The sequence below is a fragment of the Rhincodon typus genome, chromosome 5 (genome assembly GCF_021869965.1).
Source record: "Rhincodon typus isolate 14 chromosome 5, sRhiTyp1.1, whole genome shotgun sequence".
Taxonomy (NCBI): domain Eukaryota; kingdom Metazoa; phylum Chordata; class Chondrichthyes; order Orectolobiformes; family Rhincodontidae; genus Rhincodon; species Rhincodon typus.
In genome coordinates, this window is record NC_063336.1 from 85,427,901 (window position 1) to 85,447,260 (window position 19,360).

General features: G+C 39.7%; 1 protein-coding gene across 1 annotated transcript in view; it reads right to left on the minus strand.

The window, feature by feature from the left end:
* The window catches only part of lyst (lysosomal trafficking regulator), a 327,516-nt gene that overhangs the window by 39,058 nt on the left and 269,098 nt on the right, over nt 1-19,360 (minus strand). Inside the window, exons 33-37 of the mRNA XM_048597088.1 lie at nt 17,007-17,183; nt 12,872-12,948; nt 11,903-12,091; nt 2,665-2,810; nt 2,460-2,578 (exon numbers count right to left, since the gene is read on the minus strand). Of these exons, the coding sequence (XP_048453045.1) occupies nt 2,460-2,578; nt 2,665-2,810; nt 11,903-12,091; nt 12,872-12,948; nt 17,007-17,183 (708 nt within the window). The remainder of the gene's footprint in view (nt 1-2,459; nt 2,579-2,664; nt 2,811-11,902; nt 12,092-12,871; nt 12,949-17,006; nt 17,184-19,360) is intronic.

The following is a 19,360-nucleotide window of genomic DNA, read 5'->3' on the forward strand; positions in this document are numbered from 1 at the left end:
ACTCCTCTGATGCTGCCTGGCCTGCTGTGTTCCTCCAGCTCCACACTTATCTCTGACTCCAGCATCGGCAGTTCTTACTTTCTTACTTCACACCTGCTTCATTTTTCAAAACAATTTAAAACTGTGCCCTCTGGCTCTCATCCATTTACAATTTATAATGGTTTTCCCCAGAGGAACCGAGTGGACAGGGAAAACCACAGCAGTCCATGTGCTGTGGGTTGACCCACGATGCCCTTGGGAGGGGATTCCAGGATTTTGACCCAGTGACAGTGAAGGAACGGTGATATAATCTCCAAGTCAGGATGGTGAGTGGCTTAGAGGGGAACTTGCAGGTGGTGATGTTCCTATATATCTGCTGCCGTCCACTCAGTTCAAAGGGGAGCAGAACAAAAGGGGGAACAATTAGTGGAAGGGGTACAGATAGGTCTTCATGATGCCACAGATATGACTAAAGGATGGTCTGTTGTCTTCCTGAGGCCAGGGTCAAAGATGTCATTAAATGGCTGCAGGACTTTCTGAAGAGGTAAGGGGAACAATCAACTATTTTGGTTCACATTGGGACATAGGCAGAAAGAGGAATGAGGTCCTAAAACAAGAACTTAGGGAGCTACGTAGCATCTTAAAATAGATTAAAGTGTCATATGCTAATGAGTATAGGAATAAATGGACAGAATAGGTGGATAGAAAAGATGAATGCTTGGCTGAAGAGTTAGAGCAGGGGGTGGGGTGGCTTTAGATTCCTGGATCACTAGGGAAGTTGAAATCTCCTATTATTTCCTGTTTCTGGAGAAAGTGTGACCCTTACAAGTCTGACAGATTGTACCTGAACTGGAACAGAATCGTTGTGGAGAGCTTTGGGGTTGGTGCGGGTTTGAACTAATTTACCAGGGAAATAGGACACAGAGTGGAGATATAGGAGGCAATGCACAGACAAGTATAGAATGACCGAGTCAGCCAGGAAGATGGTGTGAATATGTTCAAGTTACAGCACAAGGGAGCATGGCAAGACTGGATGGCGTTTATTTTATATCAGTAACAGCGGAGTTGAGGGTATTGATTAACACATGGGGATGTAATCTCATAACTATCATGGATACACAGTTGAGGGAAAGATAGGGCTGACAGTTCAATATCCCATGGCATAGAATCTTTAGTTGAGGGGGGGGTTGGGTGATGTAAAAGAAGAGGTGGTGTTGCACTACTGTTCAGGGAGTCAATTATTGTAGTAAGTGTGTACGATACAAGTAGGAACAGAAGCAGGTCATTCAACCATCAAGTCTGCCATTCAATGAGATCATGGTTGTATCTTAGAAGGTTCCTCAAATGACGGCATATAGGTAGAACTTGCAATAAAAAAAAGCTCAATAGATGTACAATAGATCCATAGTCAGGAAGAGATAGAAAAACAGATGTAATGGCAAACTTCAGAAAATGAAGAAAAATAATAGGGTGATACTAGTAGGGGATTTCAACTACCAGAGATAAATAAGGTGTGAAAGGCTGGGACAGGGGTGAAACTGATAACATGCATTCAGTAGAACTTGTTAAGCTATCACGTACAAAGTCTTTCACGGGCAGGTGTGTGTGTCTGTCTGTGTGGTGCTGAACCTAATTTTATGGAATGAAGCCAGGTATATGGTAAATGTGGTAGTGGGGGAGCATTTTAGTGATAGTGACCATAGTTCAGTAAGATTTAAGATAATCATGGATAAGTACAAAGATGTACTGTAAATAAAGGTTCTGAACTGGGGGAAGGCCAAAGTGAACCGGGGGCAGCACATTTAGGAAAATCCACACCAGAGCAATGGAAGACATTCAAAAGGTAAACAGTGAGAGTGCAGAGTCAACATATTCCACAGAACCCTCAGTGTCAAGGGATGAGCCTGAATGGAGGAGGGGGAAATAAACGCAGGTTGTGATGGATACCAAAAGCTCAAAATTGTACACTCCAACAACACAGGGGTTGCTTAAAAAAAAAGGAAATTAGGAGAGGGAAGAAGGGACATGACAAAAGTTCTAGCAGGTAACATTCTGGAAAATCCAAAATATGCTAAGTATATTAGGGGGCAAAGTTTAAACAGGGGGAGAGAGTAAAGCCATTAGGGACCAAAGCAGTAACTTGCATGTGGAATCAGAAGGTATAGCTGTGATTTTAAATGAGTGCTTTGTATTCACTGTGCCACTATGATAGAGACTGCACGAAGTAGGGAAATGTTGCTAGTAGACTAAATTAGGTTTCTCGCTATTCTTCTGATAACGAATATTTATTTCATTCATTCAAGATGCAAAACTAAGCATGTTTGAATTTATTGCAACTTACAAACCTAAATACATTTGTCAATGGAAAAGCTAACTCATGTTTTCAAGAAAGGTAAATGCTACACATTAATTTGTGACATTCCTCACAAAGGCATATTGCACGAACACTCTTAATAAAAGAATACTTTAAAAGTTAATACTGCAGTCAGATTAGGAATATACCTGATAGGTTCACTTGTTGCTTTATCCTTCACAGTTGATGAAAAAGAAGAATGAGATTTATCTTCAAACAAGAATGACAATGGTGGTTTCAGTGGTTCTGCAACAAACAAACAAAATTGAATGAGTACAATCCAAGCAAATTAAAGTGACAGAAAGCATACATGATTCATGACACCTTTTTACCTTCTGGTTTCTGTCGGTCTCTGAGCAAGTATTTATTAGGTATGGTCAAATAACATCTCTGTAAACGTCGCCGCTCTCTATTGGGACCTTCTGTAGGATCCAGTTGCCATGAAGTTGGGTAAGAGACAGGATCATACCATACTGCCCTAGAAATTAAGTTATCAAAACATTATATGTTCAAAGCCAGTTGCACATTATTATACGTTCAAATGTTACACAATCTTTTTCTTTGTTTTACCAGTACTGACAGTACGTTATGATAAGCATAAGTCTGCTATTCAACATCAATGTTACTTCTGATCTCCTGAGAAGATAGTGTATCAGATTGTTCCTAATTAGCACTTTAGCATTTATGGAATATTTGACTTTGCTGTTTTGTGTGTTGTTCCTAGCTAAACTTATATTATATCCTGTAAAGCATGAGGATAGAGATATAGACAGAAATTTAATAGAACATTTCACATTCAGGTGCAGAATAGTCACCTATACTTTGCTCTCAGATGTACACATTGTTCACTGAACTCAATAGAGAAAAAACCGAAAGAACTACAGATGCTGTAGATCAGGAACAAAAACAGAAGTTGCTGGAAAATCTCAAAACGAGGAAGGGTCACCGGACCCGAAAGATTAACTCTGATTCTCTTCTTCGCAGATGCTGCCAGACTTGCTGAGCTTTTCCAGTAACTTCTGCTTTTGTTCTTCAATAGAGTACTTGTTTTGTACACAAGGTGGCAATCTATTCCATAAGTTGTCAAGTAGTTCATTCTTAAGTTATATTTTTTCTAAGAAAAAGATAAACCTGCATTTATGTAGTGGCCTGAAAACTCAATACGCTCAATAGCGAATCAAATACTTGTGAAGTGTAATCACTGCTGTAATGTAGGAAACATAGATGCCAGTTTGCAAAGTCTCATACCCGGTAGTATGACAATAACCAAATAATCTATTTTTGTGATATTGGCTGAAGGACAAGTATTGGTTAGGACAATGTGGAAACTTCTCTGTTCTCCTTAAAATCATGCTGGGGATCTTTTATGTCTATTTGATAGAGCAGATAGGACCTTAGATTAATATCCAATTGAAAGACGGCATCTCTGATAGTGCAATGTTCCCTTAACATTTCACAAAAGTTATCAGCTAAATTTTTGGCTCATGGTTCTGGAATGGAACTTGAGTCACTTTCTGACTCGGAGGTGAGAATTCTACCAGAGGAGCCACAGCAATCACTATATTTTTCATTTTTATCCCTTATTCTACACAAATAAGTATTCATTGATATTCCCCCTACTCAATTAAAGTACTTATATTATGAATCTTCACTATTTTTCCAGTTATATCAGTGATTTAACTATTATTGCCTTTATTCGGTGTTCATTGTGCTTCTTTTCAAACCTTTTCTGCTATTGCTGATTTCTTCTGTAATTATTAACCAAACCTACACATGGCTAGAACTATAGGTTCACCAAAAGTTTATAGATTATTAACCCAACATTCCTTGGATATTGCTGTCAGCTTAAGCTCAGTAGTATCACTCCACTCTGAGTCAGTAGGCTGTGGGTTAAGTCTCAATTCAGAGACCTGAGCATATGATGTATGTTGACAGTCCTGGTTCAGTACCAAAGGAATACTGCAATGTCCGAGATGTAATCTTTCAGGTGAGACAGGAGTAGGCTCTGTTTAGAGGTATTCAATAGTCAAGGGAACAGGCTAGTGTTTCTGCAACTGACAATTAAATTCTGGCATGGGACTCTCTCTCTGGTTCCAGGAGAAAGGATATCACTCAGAGCGTGTAGAATATTTTGAAAGGAGGGTGGTGGATGGAGAGGCAAAAGGAGTGGTCCAAGTGGGAACTAACAATTTACAAGTTTCAGCAGCTGAGAGAAAACTCAAAATCAAGACCTCAAACCCAGTGTCATATGCTGATCAGTCCAACACTTGTAAAATAAATGGGTTCATGTGTGACTGAAGAGATATGGATGAGGGGTACTTTGGACTCCCTGGAGCATTGAACCAAGGTCAGTGGGAGGATCCACCTTTCTGAGATGAAAGGGATGTCTCTCAACAGACATGAGGTCAATGTCTTCAGAGGAAGTTTAAACTAATTTGGCAGGGGCAAGACACAACATGAAGCATTAGAGGGGAAAAACAAGATGTAAAAATGGCTAGGGGAAACAATTAGCATCAAATCAAAATATAGTTAAGAAATTAAGAATCTCACAAGGGATAATGGTGAGACATTCAGAGATGGGAATTGAGTTGGTGTGTGTAAATGCATGGAACTTGAAGAACAAGGCATATATCGAAATGTGATACAATAGCAATAACTTTTAAAAAGGGAGGACTGGGAACGAACTTTTCCTGGTATCAAGGTATCTGGCAAAGATTAGTCAAGACTAAAATCAAGTATATTTTAATCAAAGAAACTGTCAAGAGAACTGAAAAGAGATGACATGAGATCATAAACTGGACCTGCTTGGTAAGAATTCACGAATAGACAAGCTCTCACCCCACTCTACATGGATATCATAGACCACCAAATAGTCGGATGGAGGTAGAAAAACAAATTTGCAGGCAAAGGCGAGAATTACAGCATAATGATAATTGGGGGACTTAAATTTTCTTAAAACAGAATGTTTCCAGTTCAACAAGGAATAAAGTTGTGCTGGATTTAGCTCTGGGTAACGAAGTGGAGCAGACAAAGATTAGCAATTATAAAATTGAGTTTAGAATAGTTATGGAAAAGAACAAGGAGCAATACTTTGATGAGCATTCCCATGCAGGGAAAAGGAAGGGCATCCAAAGCCACAGCTTCCTGGATAACTAAAACATAGAAGTAAACATAACAGAAATGAATGAGGCTAATATTAATTGTAAATCTGATAAAACAAGAGAAGAAGCTGAATATTCAAAGCATATGAAGGTGAACTAAACAGAGAAAACAAGAGTGGCAAAGAGACAGCATGAGACAGGATTAGCAGCTACCACTACAGAGAGCTCAAAAGTTTTTTATAAAAACATATACACAGTAAAAATGTAGATAAAAGGAAGTTTGGGTCAATTAGGCATCATTAAGAACAGGTTCTTGCGAAGATTTGTAGCTCGGGTTGTGGGTGAGGTTGTTGACTTGCTTGTCGGGCTGGCTGGTTATAGTTTAGACGTTTCATTACCAAGCTAGGTATCATCATCAGTGCAGCCTCCGATGAAGTGATGTTGTTCTACTCCGCTGAGTATTTATATGATCCGGTCTGTTGAAGTGTTTTGCATCATTGCCGGTCCCTTTTTGTAAGGGTTTGTATATGGGGTCTAATTCCACATGTTTATTGATTGCATTATGGGTAGAGAACCAGGCCTCCAGGAATTCCCGTGTCTCTCTATGGTACGAACACCAGCTAGCAGCAAAACAACACAACGAACTTTCTCTCATTTCAACGAAGGCCAACAAGGGACAACGTGACCATCCTAGCTCATGCTAACCAAAGACATTCACAGGAATGCCTAGAGGCCTGGTTCTCCACCCATAATGCAATTATTAAACACGTGGAATTAGACCCTATATACAAACACTTGCAAAAAAGAACTAGAAATGACACAAAACACCTCAACAGAACGGATCATATAAATACTAAGTGGAGTAGAACAACATCGCTTCATCAGAGGCCGCACTGATGTTACCTAGCATAGTGACAAAACGTCTGAACTATAACCAGCCAGCTCGGCAAGCAAGTCAACAACATCATTAAGAACATCTAATTGTGAAGGCACATAACATATCTGAGGCACTAAATGAGCACGTTGCATCTGTCTTCGTGAACTAGGATGGCACTAGTCATACTAATGGAGGAGATAGAAGAGCCAGAATAAAAATAGATAGAGTCAGAGTCATACAGCACAGAAACAAACCTTTCAGTCCAACCAGTCCATTGCCGACCATAATCCCAAACTAAACTAGTCCCACCTGCCTGTGCTCGGCCCATATCCCTCCTAACATTTCTTATTAATGTACTTATCTAAATGTCTTTTAAACATTGTAACTGTACCCGCATCCACCACTTCTCTGGAAGTTCATTCCACACATGAACCACTCTGCAAAAAAATCTGCCCCTCACGTCATTTTTACATCTTTCTCCTTTCATCTTAAAAATATGCCCCCCAGTCTTGAAATCATCCACTGTACGGAAAAGAAACTTGCCATTCACCTTATCTATATCACTCATGATTTTATAAACCTCTATAACGTCACCTCTCAACCTCCTGCATTCCAGTAAAAAAAAGTCCCAGCTTATCCAGCCTCTCCTCATAACTCAAAACCTCAATTCCCAGCAATATCCTGGTAAACCTCTTCTGAGCCATCTCCAACCTAATAATATCCTTCATATAACAGGTTGACCAGAATTGGTCACAGTACTCCAGAAGAGGCCTCGCCAACATACTTGTAATTGTACAAGTCCTGCCCTTGTTTGTTTTATCAAAATGCAATACCTCACATTTATCTAGATTAAACTCCATCTGCCACTTTCCAGCCCACTGACCCAACTGATCAAGATCTCTTTGCAATCTTAGATAACGTTTATCACTGTACACTATACCACGCCTTCCATACTCTCATCTAAATCATTTATGTTAATGACAAACAAAAGTGGACCCAGCACCGATCCCTGCAGAACACCGCTGGTCACAGGCCTCCAGTCTAAAAAAGAAACCTCCGCCATCAGTCGGTCTCCTGTCGTTAGGCCAATTCTGAATCCAATTGGCAAGCTCATCTTGAATCCGATGTAACCTAACTTTACTAATCAGTATACTATGCAGAACCTTATCAAAGGCTTTACAGAAGTAAACAAAGTCTACAGCTTTACCTTCATCAATGTTCTTGGTTACTTCCTCAAAAAACTCAAATCAAAAAAGAAAAAGATAAAACAGGAGATACTAAAAGGTTAGCAGTACTCAAAATAAACTGGATGGATGGAGAACGGAGGAAGTTGTGATGGCTCTGGCCACAATGCTGCAATTCTTCTTAGACATACAAGTGGTACCAAAGGATTGTAGAATTGCAATTTTTTGTTCATTTGTGGGATGTGAGCATCACTGCCTCAGTCACCATTTACTGCCCAGATTTAAAATAAACAAAGCCCTCTGAATGCCTGCTTATGTCTAAATTTTAAAACAATTTAGATTTATTAATTGTAGTCATTTGACAACTTTGTAAGAAAAGTTGGGGAAAATTTCTCGGGGTATTTCCACTCATCACCAGCGCGCAGTAGGAGTGATGCGCACAATCTACAAGATGTACAGTAGCAACTTATCAATGCTCCTTCAGCAGTATTTTTCATACACACAACCTCCTCCAACTTGAAGGTCAAGGACAATAGATGTACGGGAACACTGCCTTTCAATCACAGAATGATCACAGCATAGAAACAAGCCATTTAGCCCATAGTATCTATGCCAGTTGTTTGGTAGAGCAATTCACCCAATCCCACTCTACTACAACCCTGCACATATTTTGCTTCAAACAATTATCCAATTTTCTTTTGAAGGCTGTAATTGAATCTGTCTCCAATAGACACTCAGGCACAGCATTACAGATCCTAGCCACATGCTGCTAAAAGGTTTCCTTCACGTCGTCATTGTTTTTTGCTGTAATCTGGTTCTTGACCCTTCTGCCAATGGGACCAGTTTCTCTATTTGCTCTTTCCAGACTTCTCAAATTTTGAATACTTCCATCAAATAAAAGCTTTTCCAAGGAGAATAGCCCAAGCTTTTAAAATCTGTGTCCAGATTAAAATTGTTCATCCCTGAAACCATTCTCAAGAATCTCTTCTGCTTGTTTTTCTAAAGCTTTAGAATTGTTCTTAAAGCCTTGTACTCAAAATTGACCACAATATGCTAGTTGAGGTCAAACCAAAGTTTCATACAAGTTCATTATAACTTCCTTGTTTTTATACGCTTTGTCCATATTTTTAAATCCCATGATCCCATATGTTTTATTAAGCATTTTCTTAACCTGCCATGTTACCTTCAATGATTTGTGCACATATAACCAAAGATCCTTCAGCTGCTGCACCCCCTTTTAAAATGGTACCCTTCAATTTATTTAGCATCTCCTCATTCTTCCTGCCAAAGTAAATTGCTTCACATTTCTCTTCATTAAATTTCATTGGCCACTTGTCTGCTCATCCCACCAGCCTGTTCATGCCCTCTTGAAGTTTATCACTATTCTCTTTACAATTCACAATGTTTCCAAATCAAAGTGTCACCTGCAAGTTTTGAAATTGTGCTCGCTACACCAACATCTAGGTCATTAGGATAGAAAAGAAAAACAGAATTTCTAATGTGAACCATTGGGGATCACTACTGTATATACCATATTGCTGTATGACCTTGAAACAGTGTTATATTTCCATGTCAGAATGGTGTGTGACTTGTAGGGGAACTTGCAAGTAATTGCAAATTGAGGAAGATAGAATATTGGTTAGGCTGGATATGCTAAAATTTAACCAGTCATCAGTGCCAGATGAGATAATGAGACGTCCACAAGGATGATGAGGGAAATAAGGGTTGAAATAGCAGAGGCACTGACTATAATTAGGGGATAGCAAGAACTGCAGATGCTGGAATTGGAGTCAGTAGTGTGGAGCTGGAGGAACACAGCAGGTCAGGCAGCATCAGAGGAACATCATATGAACTATAGAGATTCAAGGTCATGGCTTTCATTGCCATCTCAAGGGTAATTAAGGATGGGAAATAAATGTGAGCCTTGCCAGAGATACCCACATTCCAAAAACTGATATAAAGATAAATTTCCAGGTTACAGTACATCAGAATAATTCTGTGGCTCATCTATTGATTACCGTAGCACTATCACTTACAAGCCTGACGAAACTGATTTAGGGCTAACAAAAACGTTAGGGCCTTTCTGCACAATCAAAAAAAATAACAAAATGTTGCTTAACACCCAAACAACAAGTTTCACCTGAAGTAAAGCAAAATTTTTATATTTTTCATTGTACAACTAGTTTCAAAAAGATAATTACTGCTGTTATGGAGGCCTTATAAACGTGTGCACATATGCATGCCCATGCGCGTGTGAAGAAAAAGGGGATAATTTGCAAAAAAGTTAAGAACTCCTTGGCTAAAGCACAGTCATGATTAACTACTTGTTTTTAGATCAGCAGTTAGTATTAAGAGCACTGCTCATTTAGTGATATATTCATGACTTTAGCAGTGGATATATAGGACATAATTGTAAAATCTGCACACGATATAAAACTTAGAATTGTAGTAAACAAAAAGGAGGATAGCAATAAACCTCAAGAGAATGCAGATAAATGGACATACATTTGGGCAGATAAAATTAAAACTTAAAAGGAATGTGAAATAATTTACTTTTGTAGAAAACATGGAGAAGTAAATACGCTGAGTAAAATAATGATAAAAGGGATGCATAAAAAGAGACACTTTGGTACATATACAAAACATTGATGGTTGACAGGACAAGTTGAAAGCATATTAAAAATGCATACAGGATCCTTAGCTTCATAAATAAAGACATTAGAGTAAGAAACAAAGGAGGTTATGCCAAGCTGTTATAGCACAGCAGTTCGGCCCCAGTTTTTGTATCATGTCCAATTCAATTCATGAAGGAATCAGAGGTGATGAGGAAAAATAAATTACACATTGAGTTGCTACAATCTAGAATGCTGGACTTGAGAAGGTGGTGGAAGTAGATTCGGTAGGAACCTTTGAAAGAGAATGGAATAAAACCTGAAGGGAAAAAAATTGCAGGGCTAAGGGGAATTAACTGGGGAGTGATTTCAATAGATCTTCACAGAACATAGGCATATGCCAAAAACTTCTTCCTGTAATTACTTTGGTGAAGAGCAGGGAATTGTCCCAATATCCTGGCCACTATTTATCTCTGAATCAACACAATTAAAAGACTATATGGTGTTTATTTTGTAGCTATATGTGGCAGCTGTGCACCAAGTGGTTGCTGTGCTTCCTTAATACATTGTATTCATAAATATAACTTTGAATAGACTTTAAAAATATTTAATTGACTTCAAAATACTTTGGAATGTTCCAAGATCATAAAAGCACTATATAAACACAGATTGAAGTATTTTTCTTTTTATGTTATTATAATCTCCACTATTTGGCACAACCTTTCTCTCATTTTCTAGTTTTGGGACTCATACTCAGATACAATTCTATGGCTATTACAGGAAGATGCTGAAGGGCTGTCCTCGTACATTTGATGTTATGTGTTGGGAGAACATGTAGATGTTTTCCAGCTGGAGGTGATGGATGGTAATCAAATTCAGGAGCTCCGATTGCTTTCTACCCTTCTAACCAAGAGAATTGAAAGATAATTATAGCACTTGGTTGAAATCACCACAGACTGGAACTTCAAACTGCAACCACTAATTTTTGAATAGCTGAGAGAGAAAATGGCTGCTGTTTTCACAACCTGGGGCATTGGAAGAAGCTTAAAGTGGATTTTTTTTTTATCATTAGTCAACATAATCTCTCAAGTTTTTCACATGGTGCAGTTTATTTAACAGATCCATCACTGTGACCATGGATCATATCTACTGACATTGAAGACTTTCATGCTGGCTGCCAGGCAGAAATAGTGCTGTCAAGATTGACCATATTAATGCCATATTGTTAGTTAATTAGGCATAATCAATGCTTTTAATAATGAATAATTAGGAGATAAATCTAATCCAATTTAGTACAACATTTTCAATTTAGTAAGTCCTGTGCTACCTGTATTTTAAACCTCAAATGGAAATCAGGTGGCTTCCAAGTCAATTTTTGATGTTCTGGAAGTTACAAATGAATGTACCAGCAACAGCATTTTTCACTGTCACTTTTATTTGATTTGATTTGATTTTTTTCAGATGAGGATCAAAGAAAAGACTTCCTTCATAACATGAAACCAAAGCTAGCTACATGGTAAAGCTTTTATCGCATGGTTTTCTAAAGGCACTGAGGGCTTTTCTCCTAGCTCCCATTTTGTGCTTACAGTGATCTGCAGTTTTCTTAAGCAGATTTAAAAGTCCTGTAATCTTAAACTTACTATCTTAGGTATGTTGCAAATGGAAGGAAAATTTAAGTAACCAGTTAGAAAATTAAAGGGTTCCCCACATATATACCCTGTCCCTCCAATAAATGAAATGGGAACAAAATGATTTTTTTCACAAGGCATTCTTTTAATCGTATTTCTGGGGCTTACCTGTCATGTGTTAGCTGCTGAACAAGTTCTTGCCAGTGCCTGCTAGCACTTAAATCCACCTTGTACATTCCCCGGATATGCTGAATCACTTTCTTCCTTTCCATACCCTGATGCAGGGAGATATTCTGAGTGATTTCAGCTGCTATTTTGGAAATATCTTTCGATTTCAAATCAAGTCGTTGGAGGAGACTTTAAAAAGAAGCACAGATAAAGCAGCTTCCAAAACTACATTCAAATGATTAAACATAGCAATAACAGCAATTGCTAAACCTGATGCTTTTTTCATTTATCATTCTTTATTTCATTTATAATTTCTTGGAGTATCAGTCAACAATATAAGCTAATCAACCTAATTCCCTTAATGTGCTTTTCCCTTGACTTCTTAAATTTTCTCCAGGTTTAATGCCCATTTAAACAGCTACTTTGTGACATGTCTTTATTCTACAAACCTTGCTCTTTTTGCTATCACCACTAGTCCTAATTTTATGCCCTCTTGTTAATTTACCACTTGCTACTGATCAGTCTGTAAAACAACATGAAATTTCCCTTAATTCTCAGCTCCTCTGAATACAGCCATAGTTTCCATATTTCATCAGAACTATATGTGCAAACAAACCCAATTTTGCATCTTTTGTATTACACCCAATATCCCTTGTATAATGGGAGGCGTCAAAACCACAATACAGAAATCCAGCTGTGGCTTCATTCTGAGTCATCATTAGAATCATTCCACACTGCACCCTCAGAAATAGAAATACAATGTCTTTTTCTATGTGAAATTCTAATGCTAAAAATCTGTATGTCTGTTTGCCCACTTAACTTTACTATTCCATGTACTTAATTACATTTCCAACAAACCTATTCCCTTCTCTAATCTTCTCCCATGTTGACTAAGCAGAATCATATCCTCCTGCTCTATATGACTATGGGTTGTTGTCCCAATATGCATCTCAGCCATTGTTACTTTACCTCTGTTGAGAAGTTGCCATTTTCTTCTCCCAAGCAGCTTTATTTGCACTTTTCTCATTTGCATATTTGGCTTGCTCCTAAAGGACATAAATATGTATTATTCACATTCGAATTTGCTTTGCTTATTTCAAATTTATTTAATTAAAACTAAACAGCAAAATTGAAATTATAACATTTATAGTCTACATACGCAAATTCAAGGCTTTCCTATCTGCATCATACACCACATTTGGAGATATGAAGCTAACTTTAAAATCAAACCAAATGAAGAGTCAGATAGGACAACATTTACATTCAATATGTAAAGTAAATTTAATTTCAGAATTAAATGCCTGACTTTGTACTGAAGACTTGTGCTCCAGAACTTGCTGTTCCCCTAGCCAGCTGTCCCAGTACACTTACCACACTGACACCTTCCCGACAATGTGGAAAATTGAGTAGCTATGTCCTGTACATGAAACCAGGACAAATCTAACTCAGCCAATTACTGCCTCATTAGTCTACTCGCGATCATCAGTAAAGCGACAGAAGGTGTCACCAACAGTGCTATCAAGTAGCACCTGCTCAGCTATAATCTGCTCAGTATTGCCAAGTTTGGGTTCCACCCCGAGGTCCACTTAGCTCCTGATCTCTTTACAGCCTTGGTTCAAACAGAGACAAAAGAGCTGAATTCCAGAGGTGAGGTGAGAGTGATAGCCCGTGACATCAAGGTTACATTTGACCAAGTGCAGCATCAAGGAACCCTTGTGAAACTGGAATCAATGGATATCGGGGGTAAAGCTGTCTCCTGGTGGAGTCATACCTGGTATATAGGAAGATGGTTGCTGCAGGTTAGTCATCTTATTTCAAGGACATCTCTTCAGCAGTTCCTCAGGGTAATGTCCTAGGCCCAGCCATCTTCAGCTGTTTCAATGACCTTCCCTCCATCATAAGATCAGAAGTGGGGATATTTGCTGATGATTGCGCAATGTTCAGCACTATTCATGACTCCTCAGATACCGAAGCAGTCCATGTTCAGATGCAACAAGACTGAATAATATCCAGCCTTGGGCTGACAAGTGGCAAGTAACATTCTTTCCGCACATGTACCAGGCAATAACCACTTCCAATAACGCCCCCTAGACATTCAATGGTGTTACCATCACTGAATCCCCCACTTTCAATATCCTGGGGGTTATCATTGACCAATAACTCAAATGACTTGCTACATCAACACAGTGACTACAACAGCCGGTCAGAGGCAAGGAATAGGCAGTGAGTTACTTACCGCCTGACTCCCCAAAGCCTGTCCACCATCTACAAAGCATGAGCCAGGAGTGTAATGAAATACTCCCCAGTTGTCTGGATGGGTGCTGCTTCAATAACACTTAAGTAGCTTTACACCATCCAGGATAAAGCATCCACTCCCTCCACCACCAATGCTCAGTGGCAGCAGAGTGTGTGTATATATTATCTACAAAATGCATTGCAGAAATTCACCAAAGATCCCTTAACGGCATTTTCCAAACCCATGGCTACTTCCATCTAGAATGGCAAGGGCAGCAGATACATGGGAATATCATCACCTACAAGAGCCCTTCCAAGCCACTCATCATCTCAACTTAGAAATAAATCACTGTTCCTTCTCTGTCGCTGTGTAAAATTCCTGCAATTCCCTCCCTAAGGGCATTCAGACGCGGACTGCAGCAGTTCAAGAGGCAGCTCACCACCACCTTTTCAAGGGCAATTAGGGACAGGCAATAGATGCTGGCCATTTAGAGATGCCCATGAGTGAATTTTCTCTCCCCGTCTTAAGGTATTGATTCTTTCTTGAGGTGAGGCTCGTCTCTGGTACGTCATCCAAGTTTTCCCATTAAAGAGGAGCACTGGACAGTCATTTGACAATAAGATCCAACTCAATTAAGATTAATCCAATTTTTTTGTGAAACAAAAATGAACAATAAGAGAAGTTGCTGCAGAAACTCACTAGATCTGGCAGCATCTGTGAAGAGAAAACAAAGTCAACATTTCAAATTCAGTGCTTCTGAAGAAGGGTCACTAGAATTGAAATGTTAACTGTTTCCTTTTCATAGATGCTACTAAACCTGCTGAGTTTCTCCAGCAATTCCTGATTTTGATTTAATCTTTATCTGATGTCCACACAGGTATTCTTTCCGAAAAGCATAATTGCACACCCCCATACTTACTTTGTCAGCAAAGTAGGTCTTGGTAACGGAAGATGGCTGCAGTGGAGCCACTGGAAGTAGAGAACTGTGAGCATATGCTGAGAATCAGGATGGCCCCATCAACGTATAATTCGTGGAATGATGCCCACCTCTCGGGTCTATCTAAACAACCTTTCTTAGCCACATTTCTGGTCTATGGCACCTTCTAGCTTTGTGATTAGAAGATTAAGTCTAGTGCTATTTGTTGTGGTGCGTTGGCTCACCGAACTGGTTCGTTGTTCCGCAGATGTTTCATTACCCTGCTGGGTAACATCATCAGTGCAGCCTCCGATGAAGCGGTGGTTTTTTCCCGCCAGTTATTTAAACTCTGGTGTCCGCTGAGCTGGGATACCTCACTTCCGGTTTTCCTTCGCAATGGAGTGTATACGGGGTCTAGCTCTATGTGTTTACTGATGGCTTTCTTAGTGGAGTACCAGGCTTCTAGGAAGTCCCGTGCTTGTCTCTGCTTCGCCTGTCACAGGATCCTTGTATTGTTTATTGATAATGTATTGTTTGTCGCAGTCCTTGCAGGGAATCTTGTATATGACATTGGCCCTGTCCATAGTGGGTAATGGGTTTTTGGTTTGGTTTAGCAATTGGCATAGGGTTGATGTAGGTTTGTGTGCAACTCTGATGCCCAGTGGTCGTTCCCTGCAAGGACTGCGACAAACATTACGTTGGACAGAGAGGAAGGAAATTAGCCACAAGAGTACACAAACATCAACTGGCAACAAAAAGACACGACCAATACTCACTCATCTCCATCCACATGGATAAGGAAAACCACCAATTCAATTGGGACAACACCAGGATCCTGGGACAAGCGAAGCAGAGACAAGCACAGGAATTCCTAGAAGCCTGGTTCTCCACTAAGAAAGCAACTGATAAACACAGAGCTAGACCCCGTGTACACTCCATTGCAAAGGAAAACCGGAAGTGAGGTAACCCAGTTTAATGGACACCAGAGTTTAAATAACAGGCAAGAAAACACCACAGCACTTCACTGGAGGCTGCACTGATGGTGTTACCCAGCAGGGTAATGAAACATCTGCAGAACAACGAACCAGCTCAGCGAGCCAGCCAACCACGACATCCACAACCTGAGCTACAAATCTACTCTAAAACCTCGAGTGCTACTTGATTTTAAGCCACTTTTTCCATTTGGCAGTTGCAAACCCAGAGAATTGTTGTAAAGAGGAAACAGGCTACAATCTCTCTAAGTGGACTAGTTTTATGTTCAGCAGTCGTTGCATGAATCTGATTACTAGAGTAGATCTCTGCAAACACAGAACAAACTGTAAACATATTGTACAGTTGGAATGGGCAGAAAACTGAAGACAGGAAAAGCAAAGGATTGTGAATCGGACAAAACCCACCAGGCCTATTTCAGTGCTGCCAGAGTCCAAAAAAGATGTTAAAGGGAGGGGAACCTCTGGGGATTCTGTGCCAATAGGACTGTAGTGACTGAAGTGAGAAAAGGCTTACAGATATATGCCTTGGCAATGGTAATTTTGTGGCCTCTGAATGGAATACAGATACTGATAAATGAAATTTAGGGCCAAACATTTAAAATGAGAAGTGAAAGATCCTACAAAATAAAAGTCATGTTGGAAAGACTACGAAAACCCCAGTTCCACAATTGTGGAAAGTAATGAGTAATTCTGTAACTACATAAGCATTATTGTATCAAATTTTTAAAATGTACCATTTCATTTGAAATATTCTTGCATGTTAATGTTTTACTGATTTCCATTGATTTGTTACAGTAAAAGTTTTAAAAAGTAAAACACTGCCCAGAATTTCTTTTCTCCCAATGGCTTTGTGGGATTATTTCCTTGTTAAAAAGTTTATTGGTGTCTACAGGAGTTCTAACATATAGTATAGCTTAAAGAAAACATTTCTTCAGTTCTGTTTACATACTGTCACCATACCTCTTCAATGGCTTTAATGAGATCTGGTTTGGGTGGAGCAGTAAGCGGAATACACTTATAACCACAAAGCTTTAAAGAGTTGAAGAAGTTCCCTGCTGCAGTTTGCTGTTCCTTGGTCAAGTCCTCCATGTGGTCATGCATCAATTCGTACAGGTACAGTGCCAGCTTGGGACCGTGCTGTGGGTAAACACAATCGATAGATTCACCATTTAAAGCTACTTGAAATGAGCTGCTTCATCTGATCACAAAAGATTCTTTAAAGTTTTCTGTTAACGTGATTAAACAATGTTCAAATATTAATGTAGAGAAGCTGCATTAAAGAATATAAGCATTTAAAGTTTTGGCAAAGATCTGTAGCACGGGTTGTGGGTGAGGTTGTTGACTTGCTCGCGGAGCTGGCTTGTTCTCATTCAGACGTTTCATCACCATGCTAGGGGACATCATTGGAGCTTCCTATGAAGCGATGTTATTCTATGCCGCTTGGAATTTACACTGTCTGGTCCGTTATGATGAGTATTGTCATTTCCGGTTTTGATCTGTATGGGTTTGTATATGGGGTCCAATTCTATATGTTTGTTGATTGCATCATGGGTGGAGAGCCATGCCTCTCGGAATTCCCGTGTGTGTCTATGTTTTGCTACTATGGTTACCTTGTCCCAGTTGAGCTGATGGCCTTCATTGTCTGAGTGTACTGATATTAAGGAGAGCTCGTCGTGCTGTTTTGCTGTGAGTTGACATTTGTATTTTCCGATGGCTAGTTTCCTTCCCGTCAGTCCGATGTAATGTTTGTGGCAGTCGTTGCATGGTATTTTGTAAATTACATTGGTTCTGCATGTTTTGGGAATGGGGTCTTTAATCTTTGCAAGTGTTTGTTGTAGAGTGGCTGTGGTCTTGTGGGCTACCATGATTCCTAGTGGTCTTAGGAGTCTTGTTGTCAGTTCCGATATGTTTTTGATGTAGGGCAGTGTGGCCAGTGTGTTAGGGCGTACTGTGTCCTCCTGTTGTTGTCTGTTTAGTAGGCATCTGTGGATGAAGTTGTGGTGATATTGTTTATGGCAAGGATTTTGTATAGGTACTCTTCCTCTTTCCTGTGTAGTTCTGCAGGGTTGCAGTGAGGTGTGACCCATTTAAAACAATGTCCTAATACAGCTTTGTCTGTGGACGTTGGGGTGGTTGCTGTGGAAGTTGAGGATTTGATCAGTGTGGGTTGCTTTTCTATAGACTGAGGTTTGGAAATCCCCATTGGTCATACACTCAACTTTAACATGCAGAAACACAAGTTGACTGTGGTTTTCTTCTTCCCTTGTGAATTTAATCCCTGTGAATACGCTCTTGATGAGATGGTGGGTCTCTCCTAATTTGTTGCATTTAATAACGAAAAATGTGTCATCTACGTACCGGATCCACAGTTTAGGTTGAATGTGGGGGAGGGTGGTGTGTTCTTGTCTTTGCATGATTGCTCCTACAATGAGTGCTGAAATGGGTGACCCCATTGGTGTACTGTTGATCCGTTTGTATACTTGACCATTAAAGACAAAGTGTGTGGTGAGGCAGAGGTCTAGTAGTTGTTGTCATTGCTGATGGATCTTGTATAGCAGCACCTCGCTATAAACGGATATCCCTGCAACTTCATCCGCAGATGCTTACTAAACAGACAACAGGAGGACACAGTACGCCCTAACACACTGGCCACACTGCCCTACATAAAGAACATATCGGAACTGACAACAAGACTCCTAAGACTACTAGGAGTCACGGTAGCCCACAAGCCCACAGCCACTCTACCACAAACACTTACAAGAATTAAAGACCCCATTCCCACAACATGCAGAACCAACATGGTTTACAAAATACCATGCAACGGCTGCCACAAACATTATAATCAGACAGACAGGAAGGAGACTAGCCATCAGAATATATGAACATCAACTAGCAGCAAAACGGCACGACGAACTCTCCTTAATATCGATACACTCAGACAATGAAAGCCATCAGTTTAACTGGGACAAGGTAACCATAGTAGTCTAACCCAAACATAGACACCCACGGAGATTCCTAGAGGCACAGTTCTCCACCCATACTTCAATCAACAAACATATAGAATTGGACCTCGTATACAAACCCATACAGATCAAAACCGGAAATGACAGTACTCACAATAATGGACCAGACAGTGTAAATTCCAAGCAGAGCAGAATAACATCGCTTCATCAGAGGCTCTACTGATGATGTCACCTAGCAAGGTGATGAAACATCTGAACGAGAATAAGCCAGCTCGGCGAGCAACTCAACAACCTCATAAGCTTTTGTCTTCCGTAACATTGGAATATAGTATAAGTACACAGTCTATTGCC